Source organism: Artibeus jamaicensis, unplaced genomic scaffold (assembly GCF_021234435.1).
Source record: "Artibeus jamaicensis isolate MK-2021 breed Jamaican fruit bat unplaced genomic scaffold, CSHL_Jam_final contig_432, whole genome shotgun sequence".
Taxonomy (NCBI): Eukaryota; Metazoa; Chordata; class Mammalia; order Chiroptera; family Phyllostomidae; genus Artibeus; species Artibeus jamaicensis.
This window is the reverse complement of record NW_026521828.1, coordinates 7,550,526-7,575,941: the sequence shown is the minus strand read 5'-3', so window position 1 is coordinate 7,575,941 and position 25,416 is coordinate 7,550,526. Positions and strand designations below refer to the sequence as shown.

The 25,416-nt window shown below is 38.3% G+C and overlaps 1 protein-coding gene across 1 annotated transcript; it reads right to left on the bottom strand.

The window, feature by feature from the left end:
* Positions 1 to 476: 476 nt before the first annotated feature.
* On the bottom strand, positions 477 to 19,236 carry SOX30 (SRY-box transcription factor 30). Its single transcript, XM_037152265.2, has 5 exons — positions 18,231 to 19,236; positions 16,376 to 16,615; positions 14,273 to 14,452; positions 11,613 to 12,105; positions 477 to 1,322 (listed from the first exon to the last, which is right to left on the bottom strand). Exons 1-5 carry the CDS (start codon positions 19,234 to 19,236, stop codon positions 941 to 943), a joined length of 2,301 nt encoding a protein of 766 aa, XP_037008160.2. The 3' UTR covers positions 477 to 940.
* Between the last annotated feature and the right edge of the window lie 6,180 nt (positions 19,237 to 25,416).

Sequence of the window (25,416 nt, the reverse complement as noted above, 5' to 3'; positions counted from 1 at the left end):
TGAACCAAATCTGGAAGAGCCCTTCCAATATGAGGAGTGCTTAAGTCACATGGACACGTGTGTTAAGAGCTTGGAAATGGCATTGGGATATGTGCACAACATCTTCATTAATAGAGTTTTGGTCTCATGTAAGCTAATAGAATCTGTAATTCTGTAGGCTATTAATAAGTCACAATAAATATCTATAGGTGGTATGGAAAGCATCCTCATTTTAGGGGTGCTCATTTTGCCAATTTCTATCCCCCAAACAGAAAACATCCAACATGAACGATTTTATCTATCTTTATTTAATTATAACAAAAGTAGAACAATGAATACCAAATGGAAAAAGATATTCTAAATTGATGATCAAAATGTTCAGAGACAGAAATGACTAACTTAGCTGAAGGAATTACCTCAGGTGACATTAAAACACATTTGTAACTTATAATTGGTTATCAGTATAAATTAAATGTGGTAACTGAGTCCCAATTCATTAAAAGTTATCAAAATATTTTCAAAATGTTACATAAAAATTGACATCCATAAGTAGTACATAAAGACCAAACAAAAATAATAAAAAACAAATAAATAAATGTATCCTGAAATAAATACAAATCACATTTGTCATGCCAGATGTATACTCCCCTTTCCTTCACATGTAATTGTGAGGATTCAGAATTTTTCATGTTCCAAGATAAAGTGATGATAATATATGTTGATGCATATTTCCGCCATAAAAATAAACTACTTCGTATCTTAAATATCCCTACGATGAAACATCAGGACTCCAGTTTGACTAATAAAAACTTAATGAAGGCATAAATTGCGTTTGGTTTGACTCCTCAGATCATGGCTGAAAACTCTCAGCAAAGCATTCTAGGCTTTTTTTCCCCTCACACCAACTGACCCAGAATATATTTTAAGAAATGTTTATTTTCTGAGCATATTTGTTTAAAAATTATAAATTCCTGAGCACTTTTTCTTCTTTCTCCTCATCACTGTCAGTGACATTGACTTGCTGGACGCTAGAGGGAGCGGATGTGGGGACTGTCAAGACGTTCTCCAAGACGCCAATGTCCAGCTGCGGCACGAGAGTCAGGTACTCTTCCCCACCGTGGCTGTGGCTGGTGCAGTAAGGGGTCCCATCCATGCTCTCGCAGCTGCGAGAGTCTTCACTGTGTGTGCGTTCATCTGTGTAGTCTCTGAAAGAATAGTCTCTATTTAAAGCTGAAAACATAGCCTCATGTTTTTGGTACCTGTCTTCATAATAACCAAGGCATTCTGGCATTGAACTTGGAAAATTTCCATAGCCAAAGGGAGGCCGACTATAAGGGCACGTGCTGCAGCAGAAAGACAAAAAAGGAATTAGATCTTACCTTGCCCAGATACTGCCTAGCACACAGACTAATTGATCAAGTTTAACTGCATCCTCTTTGGGGCCTGGAAAATTCCTGAAATAACTTTCTGCTACGACTTCATGCATTCATTTGCCCTTTTACTACTGCTTAGTCCCGACATAAAATAAATGGCAAAGTAAGCTTGTGACCGACATATTCAGTAGACTAATGTCTATCATCAGCCTTCGGCTTCCTGTTGAGTCTTGATAAAGGAAATTACTAATCTGGGCCTTTCCCTCACGATGCCTTATGCAGTGCAAGGTTTTGGAAATGCAGGCACGTGCGGTGCTGCCTTAGAAGCTGGCAGTAAGCAGTGCAGCAATCATTCTTAGGAGTATTTCAAACAAAGCTTATGAAGGAAAAATGTGTAATTAGGTTGAAATCAAGAGATCCTGGGGAAGCCCTGAAACATAGCATAACAATTTAACTCTTTAATTGATATTCAATAATAAAGTAAATTAAAAACAGTACCAGAAAGATTTAGAACTGATGCTAAACTGCTGTTGTAAAGCTCTTCCCCCTCCCAATTTTGCCACTCAGACTAACTTTATATCTATATCTATATCTATATCTATATCTATATCTATATCTATATCTATATCTATATCTATATCTATCTATATCTATATCTATATCTATTTAAAGTATTTATTCTCCTTTTCAAAGGCACAGAACAGGAATAGAAGGAAGAGGTACGGTGTATAGAGAAGTCCAACCAGCACTTCCCTGGACTCAGGGACTCCACCTAGTGACTGATAACGTAAACATAACCAACACTCTCATTAGCAAAACCCATGACATGGTGTCTCATTTCATGCTGTCACATTTTAAAAAGAAGTCAACTTTGTTTCCTCCTCTTTAAAAACATACATATGACCAACTACTAAACTATCATCTCAAACTCTGAATATACTCTTCATTCAGTGCCTCAGTGTATCTAAGTGCTAGGGACCTTACCCATGTTAAATATCACAAATGTGAGGCAAAGTTTCTAAGATGTTTCAGGTTTCCGCTCCTACTGCCACATCCTCATTTGGGCATTTTTAATTTAATACCTATGTCCTGAATGCTGTGCTTCCGGCTACTGTGACTTGGCTCCTGTAACTGTTCCACCTTCAGGTTCTCTATCCATTGAATTCCAGATACTTCAGGGGGTGCTTAAAGCTGCTTCCCCCACCAAGCATTCACATCAGCTAGAAACAATTCAACCACTGTTTTTCTCTGGACTGACTGAATATAGGCAAGGTACTAGGCATTCACTGGTGGAGAATTGGTTTTAAAAAGGTTTGAAATCTAGATATATACTAGGCATGTGCTAAAGTCTACAGGGCAAACACCACATGACTTGCTGGTGTATTATAAAAAAATTAGTGTTATGCCTGGGCTGGTGTAGCTCAGTGGATTGAGCGCAGGCCTGTGAACCAGAGTATCACAGTTTGATTCCCAGTCAGGGCACATGCCTGGGTTGCTGGCCAGTTCCCAGAAGGGGACAAATGAGAGGCAACCATACATTGATATTTCTCTCCCTATCTCCTTCCCTTCCCCTCTAAAGATAAATAAATAAAATCTTTTTAAAAAAATTAGTGTTATATCCAAAGAACAAAATGATCAGTTAAGAGACAAGGGTAATCCTTAAAAGGTTATATGGGTGAAAATGATCAACCATAGAAGCATGGGGGTATAGTGGAAAAAGCATCAAATAGAATTATCAGAATAATGATATTAGCCAGCATATAATAAGCATTTATTATGTTTTCTAGGCAGTGCCTAAGGATTATGTATGTTATCTTAAATATTCCTTAGAATCACTCTATGAGATAGATATTATAATATCTCCACCTTATAGATGAGGGAACGGAGCCTTAAAGAGATTAAGCAACTTGCCTGAAGTCACGTGTTCGATAAGGAGTAAAACCGAATCAGGCAGACTGACTCCGGAGCTTGCTCTCCAAACCACCGTGGCACATTGCCTGCTCACTAGCTCTAGCAGTGCCACTTACAAGCCTAGTCTTAGGTAAATCTTAAGTTACCTGAACCTCAGGGCCTCCCCATATAAAATAGGGATAATATTGCCTGTTCTACCAACTTAAAAATTCTACCAACTTAAACTCTAATTTTTTCACAAAAATACATATTTTCATAGAAAAGGCCTAGATACCCTGTTAATTCAGTAGCAATAACATGCCTATTGTCCAAATTGATATTTCTAAATATCACTTTCAGTTAAAGAAACTTGGACATCTCAGTAAAATGGCTAATTCCAGGTCTGGTATAAATAAGGTACAAGATGAGTCTGGGACATATTGTGCCAGAATATGGCACAATAGATTTAATTTAATAGATTTTTTCATATTTTAATAGAAAAAATTTATTAAAGATCAAAGGATACAGGAGCAAAGTTGTAGCCAATTGGACAAAAAACTGAGAATCAAAAGATATAATAAATAATGACTATAAAGCATTAAAATGGACCAAATATATAAAAACCCACTTGTTCATAATGATATTGCCAAAACAAAACAAGATTCATTGATATGTGGAAAGAATCAAGAGTCGATCCTGCCCTTCCGTATTTCAGAGTAATTAAATAGTGGATAAGGGAAAGTTTTTCTTCATAAAAGAATTCCAATTAATGAATGAAGGAATATCAAATCAGAAAATCACCATTTTACACTTCCATGGTTCCAGGTAACAATCAACATAGCTACTAAAATAATTACGCTGGTATTTCTCAACCTTAGGTGACCGCTAGAATTACATGGGGAAACTTTTGAAAAATACTGCCGCCCAGGTTCTAACCCCCCCCAAATTCTGACTTATTTGGTCGGAGACCTCCAAGTGATACTACAGAGGGAAGAGAGTTGAGAAGCACTGCTTTAGGTGGGGAAACAGATGGTCCGATTGGTAATTCCTGAGCCAAGAGATCATTCTAACACCAATAATAAAAAGACTTTATGTACCTCTTGATGGGATGTAACACAATGTACAGAGAACCATCTAAGAGGTAACAGTGCAAAGAAAAAAGAAAAAAATGAACCTGAATCTATCCAGTTACAAGATCCAACTATCATTTGACAGGAAAAATGTGTGATAAGGAAGCATATTAAATAATATCCAAGGATGTAATCAGCCAAATCCAGGATGTGGGTGATTTCTTGTTTCTTCGATAAATACACAGTATTTTTAAAAAAGGTTAAGTACTACTGCAGCATAAAGGAGGCTTAAGGAACATAATCATATCCAATGTGTATTCCTTGCTTGGTTCTCGTTTTAGACAAACCAACTGTGAAAAGACTGTTCTGAGACAATGGAGAAAAATTAAACAATAAGTAATTGTTAATTTTTAGGTGTAAAAATAGGAAGAGGTCATTTTTCCCAATCCTTAACTAGTAAATATACATACTGATGTATTTACAGGTGAAATTATATGATGTCTGTAAGTTGCTTTAAAATACTGAAAACACCTTCCTGCAAAAGGGAGGGGAACTAAATGAATCAAGATAATTGTTGAAGTTGGGTGACGGGTACATGGAGATTAGTCCCTCTGCTTTGCATAGGAAAATGTCTATGACAAAATGGTAAATAAAACAAAAATGAAATATTATTCATAGCTCCTCTGACTTAGTGATATGCATGTAAGTTCCTCCATGTCTTTTCATGGCTTGATAGCTCATTTCATTTTAGCACTGAATAATTTATCCATTGTTTAGATGCACCATAGTTTATCTACTCATCTGAAGAATACTGCTGCTATAAACATTCATATGCAGGTTTGTGTATAGACATACGTTTCCAATCCATTTGGATAAATACCAAGAAGTGTGAATGCTGGATCATATGGTCAGGGTATTTTTAGTTTTGGAAGAAACTGCCAAACTGTCTCCCAAAGTGGATGTACAATTGTGCATTCCCACTAGCAATAAATGAAGAGTTTCCTTTGCTCCACACACTCACCAGCATTTAGTGTTGCCAGTGTTTTGGATTTCGGCCATTCTGATACGTGTGTAGTAGTATCTCACTGCTGTTTAAATTTGCAATTCCCTAATGAACATTAGGAACATCTTTTCATATGCCTAATTGCCATCTGTATATCTTCTTTGGGAAGGTGTCTGTTCAGGTCTTTTGTTCATTTTTATTCAGGTGGTTCATTTTCGTATTGTTGAATTTTAAGAGTTCCTTGTGTATTTTGGGTAACAGTCCTTGATCAGCTATATCTTGCACACATATTTTCTCCCAATCTGTGGCTTGTCTCCTCATTCTCTTGATACCCTATTGTTTGATACTGTAGATGTGTAGTAAGTTTGAAAATAAAAATTCTAAGTCCTCAATTTTGTTTTCCTTTTCCAAGATTGTTTAACTACTGTTGGTCACTTATAGTTCCATATGAGTTTTAAGACCAACTTTCCCATTTCTGCAAAAAAAGCTATTGGGATTTTAAGAGAGATTGTATCTGACTCTGTAAATCACCTTGGGAAGTACTGCCATCTTAACAATATTAAGTCTTCTAATGCAGGGGTGTCAAACTTATTTTCACCAGGGGCCACATCAGCCTCGCAGTTGCCTTCAAAGGGCCGAATATAATTTTAGGACCATATAAATGTAACTACTCCTTAACTAGGGGCAAGGAGCTTGGCGCTGTTGCCAGGTAGAAACAAGGTGGAGGGGCAGGTTCAGCCAATGGGCCTTGTGCTTGCCACCTGTGTTCTAATGCATGAACATGTACACATTTCCATTTACTGAGGTCTTCTTTCATTTCTTTCAGCAATGTTTTATAGTTCTCAGTTTACAAGTCTCGCAGCTCTTTGGTTAGATTTATTCCTTAGTAGTTTGTCCTTTTTGATGCTATTGTAAATGAAATTGTTTTCTTAATGTCCTTTTTGGACTTTAAGTCCAAATGAGCAATAAGCAATGCTCATTGCTCATTGCTAGTGTATAGAAATACAAGTGGGCATCCTTGTCTTGTTCCCAATCTTAGGCAGAAAAGCTTTGGTCCTTTACCACTGACTAAAACTTTAAGTGTTGGCTTTTGACAAATGTTCTTTATCATGCTGAGATATTCCCCGTCTATATTCTTCATTTTCTGAACAACTCTGAAATTAGGAGTTGATTTTTATCATGGAAAAGTGTCGGATTTTATCACATGTTTTTTCTGTATCAGTTGAAATGATCAAGTGATTTTTGTGCCTTCATTCTATTAATGAAGTCTATTATACTGACTGATTTTCAAATGCTGGAAACATTCCTGGGGTAAATCCCACTTGTTCTTGGTTTGTAATCCTTTTACTGGGCTGCCGGATTCAGGGCACTAGAATTTTGATGAGTATATTTAACATCTGTATTTATAAGATTTATTGGTCTGCAATTTTCTTTTTTGTGGTATCTTTGGCTTTGGTAACAGAGTAATGTTGGCCTTAGAAGCGTTCCCTCTCACATTTTAAGCATTTGAGAGTAATGATGTTAATTCCTCTTTAAATGTTTTGTAGAATTCACCAGTGAAACACTCTAGTCCAGGGCTTTTCTTTGTTTGGGGGTTTTTGATTACTGATTCAATCTCTTGATACAGGTCTATTCAGATTTTCTGTTTCTTCTTAAGTCAGTTTTGGTAATTCATGTATTTCTCCATTTTATCTAGGTTACCTAACTTGTTGGCATACAATTATTCATTGAATTGTTCCATAATCATTTTTATTCCTGTAGGGTCGGAAGGAATGTAACCAATTTCATATCTGATGTTCATAATTTATGTCTCTTTTCTTTTTTCTTAGTCTAGATCAAGGTTTTGTCCATTTTGTTGGTCTTTTCAAAAAGAACAACTGGTTGACTTTTGTCTATTTCATTAAATTCTCTGTTGTTTTTTTATTCTTTATTTCATTTATCGCTAATCATTATTATTTCCTTCCTTCTGCTAGCTTTGGGTTTTCTTTGCTCTTCTTTTTTCAGTTCCTGATGGTTGTTAAGTTAGATTGTAGATTTGATATCTTTCTTTTTAAATATAAACTTCTCTATCAGCACTGCTTTCACTACAAAAATCCCCTAAGTTTTTGTATGTTGTATTTTCATTTTTATTTACCTCAAAATATTTTCCAATTTCCTTCATGATGTCTCATTTGACCATTGGCTATTTAAGAGTATGCTGCTTAATTTCCATATATTTGTGAATTTTCCACTTTTCTTTTTGTTATTGACTACTAATGTTATGCCATCATAATTAAAGAAGAAACTTTGTATGCTTTCAATCTTTTAAAGTTTTTGAGACTTATTGTGTGATTTAACAATGTTCTATCCTGCAGGATATATCATGCACACTTGAGAAAATCTATATTTTGTTATTGGATGGAACATTTTATATATAATATATAATAAATATACATTTAGATCTAGTTGGTTGATCAGTCATCCATTTGGGGATCATCTTCTATCCATTATTTAAAATTAGTTATTCACAGATAACAAAAAAAAGCTGAAAGAAGACAAGAATATCCACTCTTGCCACTGTTATTCAACATAGTATTAGAAGTCCTAGCCAGAGCAATTAGGCAAAAAATATAAATAAATAAAATAAAAGATATCCAAATTGGAAAAGAAGACATAAAACAGTCTCTATTAGTAGATTATGAAAATCTACTAATAAAAAACCCTTGCCCTGGCTGGTGTAGCTCAGTGGATTGAGTGCGGGCCTGCGAACCACATGATCGCGGTTCGATTCCCAGTCAGGGCACATGCCTGGGTTGCAGGTCAGTTCCCAGCAGGGGATGCATGAGAGGCAACCATACATTGATATTTCTCTCCTTCTCTCCTTCCCTTCCTCTCTAAAGATAAATAAATAAAATATTTTTAAAAACCCTAAAGATGCCACAAAAACCTGTTAGAACTAATCAATGAATTCAATAAATTTGCAGGATACAAAATCAATATACAAAAACCAGTTGTCTTTCTATACACTAACAACATACTATCAGAAAAATTTAAACAACATCCCATTTACAATTGCATCAAACAGGATAAAATACCTAAGAATAAATTTAATCAAGGAGGTGAAAGACCCATACACTGAAAACTATGATACTAATAAAAAAATTGAAGAGAAGACAAATAAATGAAAAGATATTCTATGTTAATATTAAAATTTCCACACTATTCAAAGCAATCTACAGATCCAATGCAATGACTATCAAAGTTCCAGTGGCATTTTTTTCAGAGAAATAAAACAAACAATGTTAAAATTTGTTTGGAACCACAAAAGATCCCAACTAGCCAAAGCAATCTTGAAAAAGAAGAACAAATCTAGAAGCATTACATTCACTAGTTTTAAACTGTGTTACAAAGCTATAGTAATCAAAATAGTATGCTATTGACATAAAAACAGACACACAGGTCAATGGGATAAAATAGAGAGCCCAGCTATAATAAGCCCACATGTATCTGATCAATTACTTTATGACAAAGGAGCCAAGAATATATGAGGAAAAACAATATCTTCAATAAATGAAAAACTAGATTGCCACATGCAAAGGAATAAAGCTGGACCCCTACATTATACCATAACACAAAAATAAACTCAAAATGGATTAAAAACTTGAACATAAGACCTTGAACATGAGAACAAAAAACTCTAAGACTAAAATATAGGCAATAAGCTCCTTGGTCTAGGTGATGATACTTTGGATTTGACACCAAAAGCAAACCTAAGCATGTGGGACTATATCAAACTAAAAAGCTTCCACACAGCAAACGAAATGGTGCCTTTAGTTACATATTAAATTGTTCATATTTAAATTTCATATTTCTAGATAGTTACCACAGAAGTATTCTGTGTTAGCTGAGTCTATCATGTTATTTGGGGTCTTCAAGTTCCCTCCTAAATAAGATTTAGGCAAAACATTGTACATGTCTACAGATTAGATGTGCATTATTATGAGAAGTGGGTCCACAGTTTACATCGAGTTCTTAAATAGGCCTATAACCCAAACAAAGGTGAAGGATAATTGCTTTTAACCTTTGATATGTTGTCTGAAATTTTATAGTTAAGACGCTACATATTCTCATAAATCTGGAATTTAGTTTTACTTACCTTCCCATGTATGTGCATGTATATACGCATGTGTATACATAATTATATATAATTATATTTTTCATATATTTCAAGCTTACAAATTCCCATTTATCTTTCGTATCCTTTCTGTATGTATAATTTTAACAGACTTTTAAACACCTTTATTTACTCATTGGCCAACAGAATAAAGATCCTAGATATCTCTTTGTTTGTAGAAGTATAAACACTGCAAGGAGGAGGAAGAAGAGGAGAAAGGGTGGGGGAGAAGAGAACTAATCTAAGAAATTAATAATACTGAAAGAGAGTGTTTCAATAAGCAGAGTATGAAGATGGTTAAGATTTGAAAGAAGATGTTAGCTCTCAGGGATAGGAATCAGCACTTTTGAGTTCAACCATTTTATAAAATGACTCCTTGACAAAATAGCTAATGTCTTTGATTTTTACTCTATATATACAGGGCAAAATGGACTGCTTAAAATATGCATATTTGATATATTTATATAGTTGATATGTATATCAAACATCATTTCAATTATGGTACTAAACAGTTCCATAAACGAATAGATTAGATTAGGGAGAATATTCTTTATAGAAGATTCTATTATCAGTTGCGAGAAGAGACAATAGGAAAATTGAGAGGGAATCAATTAGTTTTGTCATTTAGCTAGGCTAGATTTTACTGAAATATACTATCTAAACAAGCATAAATAAGATTACCCATTTCCTTGGGGAAATTATCATATGCATACAGGTAGAAATTAGAAAAGCAATTGAAGAATATTATGATTTATAAGGCAGATCTTCTGTTTTGGAAAACTCTATGCTCCTTGATGTTTACAGCTGACATTCTGCTTTTGACTTTCTTAAATGAAATAAAATTCATTATTATACTACTAATTCACTTCATTTGGTTCCCCAATAGCATCATTATTAATTGACAATATGACATTAAAGATACAGATATTATTTCTGTCTTATAAGGACTTTCTTTCCAAAGCTTCCTTGTAAAATGCAGTTTAAATTAACAGATAATTTGTACATTAATAGCCAACTCCTATGAGCCTCGTCATGAGTAAGAAAGATAAACTTCCTACGCTTTTATCTATTTATTACATATGGAAGTATTACCCACCCAAAAGTCCATTTGACTACATGAGTGTCCATTCAAAAGTACATATTTTTCATCTGCATCTCTGCTAACAAGTAACAGCTGCCAATCAAGAAGAGCCATTAAACTGAGAAGCCTTACTGATACAATGAAAATAACGAATATGGAATTCAAAATTAGCTAGACAAATTAAGTCTGACTACCGGCTCTGCCATTTACCAGTTGTGTGACCTTAACAAAGAGATTTAATATCTGATAATTTATCTGAAAAACTGGGAAGTATTATACCCAAGTCACAGGATTGTTGTGAAAATTATATGTAACAATGCCTTGTTCTCAAAATGCTAAAAAGAAAAAGGGAACAGCAATCATTTCCCTACGATTCTAGATAGTTCCCTATGATAATTAATTCCTCGGCTGGTAAATTCTAGGGGAAATGCTGGGGTTAAAAAGGGCACAGAGAGGGAGTGTAACTTTGGACAAATCATCTAACCTCTCAGCCCAAGTGTCCTCCTCTATACCCTTGCTGTTCAATGTGTGGTCCACAAACCAGGAGAATTGTGGTTTGTGGGAGCTTGTTAGAAATGCAGAATATCAGGCCTACAATATCCTGGCATAGAGTACTCCCATACACCAGACCTACTGACTCAGAATCTGCATTTTAAAAAGATCACATGTGATTTATATACATATAAAAGTTTGAGAAATGCAGCTCTATACACTAAGGGGGGGTGACTAAATGATCTGAAGGTCCCTTATAACTAATTTCTCATGAAGAATCAGATCCAACAACACCGGCGCCCATTTTTCATGGAGCAACAGTCTGCGGGAACTGAATAGCAGCTGCCCTGTTGGGTGGGGTGTGTACTCTCCTGGCCTCCCCCGCAAGCCCTCATCTCTCCCCTTTCATGTGTCCACGCTTACCGCTTGGCCCCTACTCAGCCTGTAACCTAAATTAGGTTCCACACAGAACTGAAGAAGTTTCCTTTTCAGTGAAAAAGGGATGCCTTCAGAGGTAAAAATTCATTGGATGTTTGTATCTTTAGGTGAAAGGAAATAAAAGATCATTTACCTTGATGGGAAGTAGTGAGGTCCAGGCAGGAAGTAAGGATGATGAAAAGAAAATCGTGGTGGTGTCCCAAATAGTGTGGCTGGGTGGCCCAGGGGAGGGGGCTGGTAGACGTGGGAGTGTGGGAGAGGAGGAGCCTGGGGGATGGGCGCGCTTCTGGGACAAGTGGAAACGCCGGGGTACTCCTTGGGAGGCTGGATGGTGGAGGCTGCAAATCTGGCGTGGGCAGTACTTGCACTACTTGAAAGCCTGTTGGTGCTCTCGGGAGACACAGGTGTGGGTCTCTTCACAGAGTGATTGGCTTCAGACTGCAGCGGATGAGCGTCCGTTTGGGAGGGCCCAGCAAAGCACTGGGGTGGGAGTGCCGGGCGCAGGGGCAGACTTGGAGCCTGGACGGCCACCTGAGCGGTACCGGAAACGGTGGGCTGAAAAAGCGTGATGGGGCTTAGGCGCTGGACTGCAGGCGTGGGCAGCTGGATGGCAGGCGGGGCTTCGCCTTCAAAAATAAAAATAGGCATTAATTGAGCCACTCTGTGGGTTGTTTTCCAGTTACATTGAATAAACCATACATCTAGAAGCCTTCAGTAACTACCTTAAGCTAACAGCATCACCCTATCAATCCACTCTATTTATTTCCTTACAGCATTCTGAACAAACTAAAGTCATCTGTTTACCTACATTGTTTGGTTTCTCTTTCTCGCCCAGATTCTGAGGACCATGGGAGGAGAGACCTTTTGTGTTCTGGGCACTGCTGTTATCTCCAGGGTTCTAAATTCTGCTTGACACTGAATAAGCATGCAACAGATTTTTAAAATAAATGAATAACATTATTGAATGATGGGATATAAAACAAATATACACAATGCTGGTATGCGTGTACAAATGTTTCTAAAAGAGATGATATGAAACCACTGACAGTGGTTACTGTCAAGGATGATTATCTGGGAGAGGAGGCAGGGCAGGGGAGCAGTAGGGAAAACGAGACTTGCACTTTATACCTACAAGTACTGTTTGGATTTTTTTATTATCTAAACATAAATTTTATTTTTAATTTTAATAGAGGTTTCACTGTAGTGGCATGGGTCATTCTTCTTTTGTTTTTGTTCTCTCTGTTTAGTAAACTCAATTATGAATGACATTTAATTTTTTAGTTGAAAAAAACTAAGGAAACCATTAGTAAAAGTATTTCACTTCATTGCATTCAGTGTGAATGCAGAAGGAGGTGCCCAGGTGAGAACAAGATGGGCCACAGGTCAGTTTGAGACGGGTTCGAAAGGAGTACTTGCAGCAGGGCAGGACAGACAGGGCAGGATTGGTAAAGACCGGGAAGACAGCCCTGATTTGATCTCTCTGTTCCAGAGGAAGCCAGGACTGCTGATTGAGTTACTAAATTACCCAAATGACGCACTTAACCTAAATTCAGCTAATCTTTTCCAAAGAAGTGGAGACAGAGGCCACGGCAGGACAGGCACCATCTAGGTTATTCTGGTGCAATTAGGTCTCTGTTAACATAAAAGCTGCGGTCCAAGAGCAGACTCAATGGATAGAAATGCCTCTGCCAGAGGCTCAAAGGAATGTGGATCTCCTCTCAGCCTTGTCCAGATAACAACTTCCCATCCTTCCTTCTCTCCACATCCTGCCTTCTCTTAAGGCAGAGAGAACCCATCTTGAACCTGGAGGTAGGGAGTTAAGGGTGCATCCACTTGTTTTACCAGGTCAGACAGCCTCTGACCCCGTGAAGCAGAGGCCACACAGGACCAGTGTGTAAATGGAGCTGTCCTGATTCTCAGTTGACGGGGTTACATGGGCATGAGCCTAAGTGAGGCCCTTCCTGATTAATCAGGAATAAAGTAATTTCCCTCCTCTTTGTTCCCCCAGAACCTGTAAATCTATCCCTTATTAGAAAATATTATAAATCTTTATTATTATTTACACATCTTCCACCCCAACCATAATCATGAAACTGGGAGTCTGAGAGCAGAAGCTGCTTTATTCATGTTTATGTCCCCGCTGCCTGGCACAGAACCTGGCTCATGACAGCTAAGAAAGGGATGACTTGATGAAAGACCAGACTAACAGGCAAGTGTATAGCTAACAGCATTTCCACCACTGACCTGGTATAAGGGGATCTAAACCTCCTCTAAACAACTATGAAACCACAAAACCTCTCAAAGTTGTGTGAATTGAATTGTCACTGCACTCAAGTCATCAGCTCCTGAAAGCTACCTGTGATTCAGATCTCTTTTCCCTGTGCCCATTACGAGAAACACTTAGCCCTCAGTAATGAAGAATGGCATTTCTGGGCAAAGGAAACATAAATGATGGGAGATGCAAGACCATTACTTTAATCTCAGATACTGAAGAAGTGTCTCTCTTTTAGCTGGTAACAAATGTTCTTTTCTACCAAAGACATTTCCATAACAGAAGGGGTACCAATGGGACATCAGGGTGTTCAGCCATACTGCATACTTGCTACTCTGGCAAACCTAGTTCTTTGACATCGACTGAACGTTTTCCTTCTCCAATTTAATGTTTTCACTTCTCCATTCTCACCTACTATTGTTTTTCTAAATTCTTAACCTAACAGAAATAAAACTTCAACTTGAAGTAAAGTTTTCAGAGAGCTATTTAAAAATTCATAAACGACAGTAAAACCAACTCACCAACTGGATGAATGATGGTGTTCTGTAGGCTTGGAATTACCACAGAGTAGGTAGGTGAGCGATAAGGGTAAATTGTTGCAGGGTTTGTAGAGGTGATATTCTGTGTGGTACCAGGAAATACATTGGAAACACTCAGGGGGAAGCGTTTTCGCTTCCCTGGCCGAGGCTGATAAACCCAACCTATTGAAGAAGATAAACGATTTTTAATTTGAACGTATAGACCCCATTTAGCCTTTAAATAGTTCTTTACATACAGGGTGAAGCAAAATTAGGTTTACAGTTGTTGGTATGAAAAATAATACAATAGTTAATGAATAATGCAAGAATAAACTCTGTTCCACATACAACTGTAAAACTATTTTTGCCCTACCCTGTATTAAAAGTCCATAACATTTCTGTTTTTCAAAAAATAAGTTATCATCTAAATTATTATTCCAGCTCTATATTACTACTTCTGTGTATTTTAGCATATCTATCCATATTCTTCTAACTGTGGTCAACATTGTAACCCTTGATTCCAAGGAAGACAAAGTCAAATATCTTATACCCAAAGACACATAGAATCTGTAGTAAAACCGGTATTAAAGGCATCCAGTTTGAGTCCCAAAGCTTTTCCTCTACCTATAAAACAAGGCTCCAGTAAGACAGTATTCATGTCCCCCCATTTTCTTCCTTTCTATGAGATGCAAGTGTCTCTCTCTTACACTGAAACAGTCACTAATGAGCAATCACTATTTCTATGTCTGACTTAGGAAGAGTTACTCACCTAGACGTGCAGTCTCCAAGTCTATAAACCACCTAATTTCCTTCCAAAGCCAGAGGAGTGGAGCTATGGCAGTAATAGTCACAATATAACCAGAAGGGTAGCTGGTTCCCTATAATCGCTGCCTCTGTCCCCCTCTCTGCACCTCCCTGAACCTCTTTGCTCATACTTCAGAAAAAAATAATTGTTTTTCTACCATGCACGGTCATGTTGGCTGCTGTCCACTATGCATCCACCCAAATTAATCTTAATGTCCTTGCTGCCAGGGAGGAAATCAGAATTCATTTCAAACTACATCAAAGTGAAGATAAATCTATTAACCAGAATGCAGGACCGTGTTCTGATAACCATATAATATTAAAACAGAGCTTGGCCTTAATGTTAATACCTGCATTCTCATTAAGTGTGCCCTGCATTTTTTCTGTTGGTATAATTTTAAAATTTCATTTTCTAGTATGGGGAGAACCCCCCCAAAATGGTATTTGTAAAAGTGTATTTATTCTTACATGTTTAAACGTCAGTCTCCTTCAATATACTCTCCATTTGATGCAATATACCTACTGAGTTGTTTTTTCCACTGCTCTAAACCGTTTTTGTACTTGTTGATTTTGACACCTTTTAGTGCTTCTGCCATTTTTTGTTTCGCCTCTACCACATCAGCAAAACACTTCCCTTTGGGGATTTTTTTTCATCCAGGGAAGCAAAAAAAAAAGTTGCTTGAGGGTGAGATCACAAGAATAGAAAGGGTGGGGCAAAAGGGGGTCATGCCATTTCTGGTCAAAAACCACTAAACACTCAGTATAGTGTGGGCAGGTGCATTCATAAATTGCCTGTCAGGAAATAGTCAAACATGTTGAGTCTTCAAAAAAAAATTCACTGAAGCTATACGCAGCCTCTCACGGCAACACCACACACTGCTACAAATGGGTTCCTAGGACGCTCACATAGTTGGGGAAGCCTCTACCACAAAAGGTCCACCCTTTGGAAAACAATTCCAGTCTTTTTGGGTCCTCCCTCATGTTATAGCCTAGATCTTTGGAGCTTTTACCTTTATAATTTTATATCTATATATTTCATCAAAACCATAGTAAAAGTGTATGTCACCTGGTTTACATTAGTTAGCAAATAAGAGACCAGATATCCCTCTACTTGGTTCTGTTTAAGGAATCTGATGCCCAGTAACAATTCAATGATTAGTATATTATTAGCAGTTGTCTTTTATTGTACATACCAGACTAGAAAAAACATTACACATTGTTTCTTTCAATCTTAGCCTAACTAATCTTTACCTAAGTAAATTCACTTAAAAGAAATTAGTTTTGTTTGCTTCATTTAATTACCAGGAAATTCCTCTCTGTGCTTTTCTTTAATCTTTTGTGCTTCATCGTAATAAGGTTTCTTTTGCTCTTCACTAAGTTTGTTCCACTCCAACCCAAGCTGGACACTGATTTCTGCATTGTTGGCTGCTGGGTTAGCTTTGGCTAGTGCTGGCCGGTGGATCCTCGCCCAAACCATAAATGCATTCATGGGTCGCTTCACATGACCATTTCTGTCCTTACTGAAGGGAGTATCTGGTATTCCTACATGACAAAAATTAAGACACTAAATTAACATGTCACAGACATATGCACAATTTCAAAGTGAAATGCACCATTTACATTGACTTTTTTTAAGTAGCTGGAGAAAATATACACTTAAATAGCCGAAGAACTGCCAGTGTTCCAGAACTCCTCGTCACCCTTAAACTCAGCATTCTAAACTGTAGCTAGGATGGCTCTGTACCTCACATAGTGTGTTGTTGAAGAAATTGTGGGATAGTGTTGAAGACAGTGAATTGCTAGCTTATTACTTCTTTGGACTTTATCAATACCTCTAAAAATCATTAACATTTTCTTTATTTCCCACTAAAATATTCTATTAATGGGGGACAAGAACTATGATTTACTAATGACTATAATCCTAGCACTAGGTGTTTTCAAAATGTTGAAAGGAACTCATTTACACGCTGCTGTAGTGCCCATTCAAGCAAAAATATTTATAATATTATAATACAATGTTAGTTTTATTTCATCATGAAGGGGAAGCTCCTGTCAAAATGGGTCATCAACACTATTCCCATGTCCTGGGAGAAAATTAATCAAAGTGACTTTTTAAGAGTCACGGATCCAGTTGAAATAAAAATAAAGAAGGATGATGAAATTGACATCTCTTATATAATTTATCAAAAACAATTGTCTATAAACTTCTTATATTGTTTCTTTTTTAGGGTTATATATAGATTTTTAAAAGTGAACAAAGAATGAAATAAGTATTGTGAAGATACTTCCCTTTCTTTTTTTTAGAAAATAAAAACATTTAAAAACTACTGAAGATAAAAGCAAGAAGGTGGCGTAAGAACAATCAGTGAAGAAACTAACAAAAACAATAAATATAAAAGTTCATGAAAATTTGCAGATTAATATGACTTCCTGTGACATTCATTGGCATAGTGTTTTGTCTGAATTAAACCTTAAAATAAGAATTTTCTAGCTCTATATTTGGAAATAATGAATGGAATTAAAATATTTACTTATAGTTGTTACCACAGTTAACTAGTCATTTCTTTGAAAACAATTTTTCTAACTTATTCTATAGACTTTCATTTTCCAAATTTCTCTAAGTCCTTAGCTTTTATAAAACTGAAATGTTACTGTCTTCTCCTAAAACAACGTTCACTATACATTTTTAAAGAAGAAAAATCAACTATAAATTCAGTAAAACTTTCCTGGTTAATAACAACCATTTTTTTCATTAAGCACCATATTTTCTTCTGCTTCTTGTTACACATAAAAATATTGAGCTACTATAATACAATATTTTAATTTTGTTATCTGCAGCATATAAACCAAGGACTTTGTATTATCCAGCAGAAATGCTTCTATTTTTGTGTGTAAACTTTAGTCACATTAAAATCCCAGCTACAGTGGGTCTTAAAACAGATTTTTAAAAAAAAATGTTTGGTAATCTTGAACGTGTTAGTGTATTTTACTGGTATATGTACAAGTCAATCAGAAGTGATACCTGTGCAGGCTTTGCCCTGAAAAGAATCGGTTCCATGATTTTATTTTTCTAGTTTAGGCTTCTGAACTGCTGACAAGTCAGCTATGGGGCAACACAGACGAAATCTGAAAACCAGATTCCCCTGGCGTCTAATACCTGCATCTGAGGGAAGCACGGTGAGCGGGACATCTTTGGTTTCAATTTTTACAGAAGGCTCCAGTAAGGATTGCATTTTAAGAGGCACTGGTGTCAAGGGGACCTTGGTCAATCGTATCAGCTCTGAAGGTGGAGGTCCCTGGAATTGGATCTGGGCCCCAGGGGAGACGGTGTGAACAGTCAAAGGGATCCTAAGCTCTTGCTGGTGCGGCCCAAAAGCGCTGGACGGTTGGGCCAGGAAGACCTCCTTGCTGCCATGGAGCAGCCCATTAGACGCGGGCTCTCTGTCAAGCCTGCAGTCCTCGTGGAGTTTCTCAGGCTCCTCGGTTTTGATGATTCCTTCTCTGATGGCCGTCAGACTTCTGCCTTCCCAGCCTTTCTCCGCATTCTTCATTACCTCCTCCGCGTCCAACTTGCCCTTCTTCCGGTCGCCTCGGCGACTCTCCAGAGCCGACCCAGGGCCTTCGGCCTTGACCGTCCTGGAGGTCCTGGGGCCCACCTCGACTGCCCTCCGAGGCCCCACTGAGGGATCCAAGTCCGGCCCGAGCTCCTGCTTCTCCACCTTGACCTGCAGCGCCCTGGGCTGCAACGTGTGCAACTCGGGCCTGCAGGGGGCGCCCTCGGCTGTGGGCGGTGGCGGTAGCAGCAGCAGTTCGGGCCTGAGCTGCAGCAGCCGCGCCTGCGCGGGCGATGCCTTGGCGTCTTCGTCCTGGGCCTGAGGCAGTGGTGGCCCTGGCGGCAGCACTAACACCTGCTCCGACTTCACCTTTAACAGCCGCCTTGCTGAGGGCTGTATGCCCGACGCCGGTGCCTCCCCGCACGTCGAGGCCACGGTCGCAATGGCGGCCGCGCACGGGGCTGGAGGCGACAAAGGGGGCTCTGCGGCCGCTGCCCGAAAGGGGGTGGCCTCTACCAGCGGCTGGGGCGGAGCGGGGCGCAGTGGACGTGGCGGGGTGGCCCGTGGCAGTTGACGTGGCTGAGGCGGCTCCCGCCTGGCTCTCTCCATAGGGGCAGAGGGTCGCCCCGGCCTAGTCCAGGACCGGATTGTGAGCTCAGCCGTTTGTTGGCGACCTTCCCCCTCCCTCTTTCGGTTAAGACCCTTCCAAGGCCTTTGCTACCCAGAACCCCATGCGGTTCAAAAAGAAGCCCTCTGTCGTGGCCTCGCCCAATCACAAGCGTCCCAGTACCCCGGCACCGCCAATTACAGGCGCGTTCTGCGGATCCTCCCGCCCTCCACTCTCGCCTTGTGCGGAGCTTCGAATCACCCGCAAGGGCCCGGGCCGCGGCTACGGCACGTGCTGCCCATTTTTCCCATTTTTCTGTGACTCTCCCTCTCTTCCGGAGTTCTCTTAGGGCTGGCCGTTGTCCTTAGTTACCCCTCCCCCGCCCAGAGTGCTCGACAATGGTGTTGCCCAGGAAACTGTGGTTCTGCGTCGCTGACCTCCAGGTGATAAAGTCGCGTGAGTCCCTTACACGGTCTGGGGAACCCGGCCTTGTACCTGGGGTTTCCTTGCGCTGGAAGGGTACACAATAGACCCTGACCATCACAGGGGCCTTTGGGTCTTTGCCAAAGGGAAAAGGAGGAAATTTTGCAAGTTCTCTATAATCCCATTAGTTAATTCCCTTGCTGGGAAGGGTGTTTGTGTGATTGTGCTAGTTAAACTTTAATCGCCAGTATTACGGACCCTACTTCCATATTACATCTCAAATTCATCCACTTCTTTCCCTTTTCTCACCATTGCTCTGTTCCAAGCGTCCATCATCTTTCACCTGGATATTGCTGTAGCACTGTGAATAGTATCCCTGCTTTTTACTTTGGTCCCACCTGCCAGGGATCTTACAAAAATACAAATGCAGATCTGTCACACTCCACTCTCCTAAGTCTTTCCATGGCTGCCTATTGGCCACCCGATAAAGGTCTAATGTACTTGACAAAGCCCATAAAGCCCCAAATAGCTTGGGCTCTGGTAGTACTCCTAGTCACCATTCTAGTACTGGAAGGGGTCCAGCCACACTGGCTTCTAGTCATACTCTCTCCTACTTCAAGGTCTTTGGATGTGCCCCCAATGCTAGTCCTCCCCTAACTCCTTCAGCTTATCTTTCAAATTGAGCTCAGTTGGCACTCATTCAGAAAAGTATTCTGTGACCCTGAAAATCAGGTCAAATCTCCTTTATGTAGGCATACCTCTGTCACTTCTTTTAAAGCTTTTACCACTATTATCACCACAATAGTATATATTATTAAATATCCCCAAGGGAAACAAACAAGTCTTGTATTTTTTTTAACATTTGTTATATTCTAAATGATGTACTATCTAAAAGCTATAAATTTACCTTGAAACAGATATTTTAAATAAGACAAGTTTTCTCTGAAAGACCTGCCCTAATTCTTATTTATTTTGAAGACGTTTTTGAAAAAGCTTTACTGAGATACCATTAATATACCATAAAGTTTATCCACTTAAAGTGTATGATTCAGTGGCTTTTGTATGTTGTGACTGAGTTTTGCATGCATCGCCAAAATCAATTTTAGAACATTTTCATTACCCCCCCCACCATAAATCCTGCACTTCTTAGCCTCGCCAGCTAATCCTTCATTCCCCCTAGCCATGAACAACCACTTTCTGTCTTGATGGATTTGTCTATTCTGGACATTTTATGTAAGTGTAATTATATGTTGTTATGTGGTCCTTTATGACTGACTTCTGTTACTTATAATGTTCTCAAGGCTTGTCTATGTTGTAACATATGTCAGAACTTCATTTCTCTTTATTGCTGAAAATACTCTATTGTATACATATACCACATTTTCATTATGTACTCATCAGTTGATAGATATTTGGGTTCTATCTCCTTTTGGCTATTATGAACAATACTGCTACAATTGTTTGTGTACAACATAGTATATGACATATGTTTTTATCATATTTTTATTACATTTATCCCCTTGTACCCTCTTCTACCTCCACCCTGCCCTCCCCCTACTTCCCCTGCACAGAGTATTGTCTGTGTCCATGAGTCCTTTTTCTCTTTTTGCTTAATCCCTCCACCCCTCAACTGCCCCCTCAGAATTGTAACTTGCTTTCCATTTATGAGTCTGTCTCCATTTTGCTTGTTAGTTCAGTTAGTTCAGAAATCTCGAGAAAGAAGGACAAAGTTGGAGGACTCCTGATACCTAATATCAAACTCTTTTATAAAGCCATAATAATCAAAACAGCATGGTGCTGGCATAAAAACAGACACATAGATCAATGGAACAGAACAGAGAGCCCAGAAATAAACCTGTAACTTTACAGTCCATTAATATTTGACCAAAGATACAAGCAAATACAATGGACTGAAAAGAGTTTATTCAATAAATGCTGTTGGGAAAATTGGACAGATAGGCACAGAAAATTACATGACATACAAGAATACATTCAACATGGATTAAATATTTAAATGTCAGGCCTGAAGCCCTAAAAATCATAGAGTATAACATAGGCAACAAAATCTCAGACATTGCTCATAGCAATATTTTATCTCATATATCATTCCAGGCAAGGGAAACAAAATAAAAAAATAAACAAATGGGACTACATCAAACTAAAATGTTTTTGTCCAGCAAAGGAAGCCATCAACAAAATAAAAAGACAATCTACAGAATGAAAGAGCATATTCACTGATACAGCTGATAAGGGCTTAATATTCAAGACTTGTAAAGAACTTATAAAACTCAACACCAAAATAAAACAACCCAATTAAAAAATGGGCAAAGGACCTGAATATACACTTCTCCAAAGAAGACATACGGATGGCCAATAGACATATAAAAAGATGTTCAACATCACTAATCATCAGAGAATTGCACATTAAAACCACAATGAGATATCATCTCACACCTGTCAGAATGGCCATCATCATTAAATCAACAAACAGCAAGTACCAGCAAGGATGTAGAGAAAGGGGAATCCTTTCGCACTGTTGGTGGGAGCACAGCTTGGTTCAGCCAAGCAAATGGAAAGTTACATCAAAAAATTAAATGTGTTGGACGGGCAGCTTAAATGAAGCTGCCTTATGGTCCAGTGATTCCGCTTCTGGTGAATTATCCCAAGACACCCAAAATGCTAATTTGAAAGAATATAAGCACCCTATATTCACTGCAGCATTATTTATGATAGCCAAGATTTGGAAGCAGCCCAAGTGTCCATCAGTTTCAGAAGAGTGGATTTATACCATGGAATACTACTTGGACGTAAAAAATAAGAAAATTTTACCCTTTGCAACAACATGGATGGATCTGGAGAACATTATGCTAAGTGAAATAAGCCAGTCAGAGCAAGACAAATACCATATGATTTCACTCATATGTTGAATCTAATGAACAAACTGAACAACCAAGCAAAGGGAGGGAGAGAGGGAAAGAAACTTCAATTATTTGCCTCTAGTAACATGCCATCCCCCCTAACTGGGAATCAGACACACAACCTGGGCATGTACCCTGGTCAGGATTTGAACCAGCAACCTTTCACTTTGTGGAATAATGCTCAACCAACTGAGCCAGAGTGGTCAGGGCTGCCCCAATTCTCTTTCTTTTTTTTTTTAATTTATTTTTCTAAAGCTTTTATTTATTTATTTTTAGAGAGGAAGAGAAGGAGAAAGAAAGGGTTTCTAATTTCTGTTGTCAAATGTAGCATACAGGGGTTTTTACACCTGGCAGGTACACAAGGGGAGTGGTTCTCAAACTTCTATCTCAGTGAAACTGGAAAAGTTGGTGTTTGTGCTCTGTCACTAGCAGAACCAATAAGTAGACAGGGATTGAATCTTAATGGGTGCTTTATTCAGATGCTGGCCATCTGAGAATATGATGGGTTTATATACCCTAAAATTCATCTTAACATCTCACCTCAAGTTGAACTTTTGAGAAGAAGAAGAAGAGGGTAAGTAAGGGGTTCGGGAAAAAGGTTAATCAGCTAAGAGGTGCAGTCTCCAGGCAATTTTACTAGTATTTATCTGATGATCAACAATTCATCTGCCTCACCACTGTTCCTCCCTGGAACACCCTGACTCAGACCCTATTGCTTGTAGACCCCCTGGGGCACAGAGGTTGAATTGCCTGTCTACCACCTGGAGTCACATAGGTCACGTATTCCAGTTCCTGGAATAACAGCTTTCCACAAGCATTAGTCATGTAAGCCTGTCAAAACACTACAGCTAAAATCTTTAACTGTTTATGTGGTGAATCGTATGTATTGATTTTTGAATGTTGTACCAACTTTGCATTCCTGGAATAAATCCCACTTGATCGTGGTGTATGATCTTTTTGATGTATTGCTGTATAAAACCTTTAACTCTTGAGTTCCCCTATCATCCGGAAACTTTTACATGCAAATGATTGAAGAGTACAAAGAGCTTTTATTTATGTGGTTTTATCTGTCAGTTGCTCTTTTATAAATAAAAACTGAGGACTTTAAAAAATACTTAATTATCAATTAATTAAGATATCAATTACTAAACCATTACATGTTAACATATTTTCATGATAAAACTGTTTTCCAAAAAATTAGGAGAGTGGCATTGTGACTCTAATGTCTGGCTTAATTTAAAAAATACGCTTGTATTCTCATGTCTGCTTCTGCTTTCAGTCTGTTGTGATTCGCATGTCATATAGGCTCTAGAAAGCTTCTTTGTACATTCATGAGAGATTATAGTGAAAAAGCTAATATTATTTTAGAATTATTATAAAAATTGTATTAACCTAGTGAACTAGGGTTTAACTGATAAAGCCAAGTATGGGCATAAACAGAAGCTGATAAAAGAGGCAGAGAAATAAATTAAGTTAGAGTTGATTTTGGGCAAGGCCAGTTAATTCAATTTGAATCAGTAATTCAAAAAAAGGGATATGGCAATCCTCTGTGATGGAAATGCAAACAGTTTATGAGAAGTGTGTTTGCAGCAGAAAGCAGTTTTTAAAATCAAAAACAGCTTTATTGAAGTTTGATTTATACAATTAAGTGTAAAATTCGGTGAGTTTTTAATAAATTTATGAAGTTCCATGACAATCATTACAATCCAGTTACAGAGCGTGGTTTTGTTCTTGACAGTGTTTTGTAATTCCCAGTGAACACTTCTTTGGTTAAATTTATTTCTGAATATTTTTTGATGCTGTTCTGAATGTAATTGCTTTCTTTCTTTTTTTAATATTTTATTTATTCGTCTTTAGACAGAGGGGGAGGGAAGGAGAAAGAGAGGGAGAGAAACATCAGTGCGTGTTTGCCTCTCACGCACCCGCTGCTGAGGACCTGGCCAACAACCCAGGCCTGTGCCCTGATTGGGAATGGAACTGGCAACCCTCTGATTCGCAGGCTGGCACTCAATGCACTGAGCCACACCAGCAGGGCTGGCTGTAACTGTTTTCTTAACTTCGTTTTCTGTTGGTTGTGTATTTTCATTGCCTTTTGCACTAGATAAAACCTCCAGTTCAGTGTTGAAGTGATGACAGTGGATATCCTTGTTTTGGGTCCAATAGTAGTGGGAAAGCATTGTCTTCAATCTTTAAGTTTGATGATAGTTGTAGGTTTCATGTAGAAGTTTCCTTCTATTCCTAGTTTGTGGAGAACTCAATCATGTATGTTTGCTGGATTTTATCGAATGTTTTTTCTACATCTACTGAGATGATTATATGGCTTTCTACATTATTCCAGGCGTGAGCAACATTTTCCAGAAAGAGACATACAATAAAAATTTTTTTGGTTTTGTGAGCTCTGTGATCTCTGTTGCAACCAATCAACTCTGTCGTAGCATGAAGGCAATTTTAGACAACATGTCAGTGAATGGTGTGATTGTGTTTCAGTAAACATTTACGAAAGTGAAAGCATGTCAGATTTGGCCAATGGGCTGTAGTTTGCTGATCCCCGCTTTATCCTATTTATATGTGCACCACATTAATTGATATTCATATATTATGCTAACTTGCATTCCACTTGCTCATGATGTATAATCCTTTCTATACGTGACTGGACCCAATGGCCATTCCTTTAAGAATTTTAGCATTTATATTTGTGAAGGGTATTGTTCTTTAGTTTCTTGGGATATCCTTGTCTGCAGCTTTGGTATCAGGGTAAAATGAGGTTGAAATGTTCCTTTCTGTCATTTTTGAAAGGGTTTGTGTTTTATTGGTATTATTAGTTCCTTAAATGTTGATAAA

Excerpts from the sequence above, each read along its gene's own strand:
- SOX30 (XM_037152265.2), bottom strand. The coding sequence starts at position 19,236 with ATGGAGAGAGCCAGGCGGGAGCCGCCTCAGCCACGTCAACTGCCACGG. Across the intron at positions 14,453-16,375 it reads GCACAGAGAGGAATTTCCTG|GTTGGGTTTATCAGCCTCGG; the intron begins GTAATTAAATGA and ends CTTCTTCAATAG. Across the intron at positions 12,106-14,272 it reads CACCATCATTCATCCAGTTG|GCGAAGCCCCGCCTGCCATC; the intron begins GTGAGTTGGTTT and ends TTATTTTTGAAG.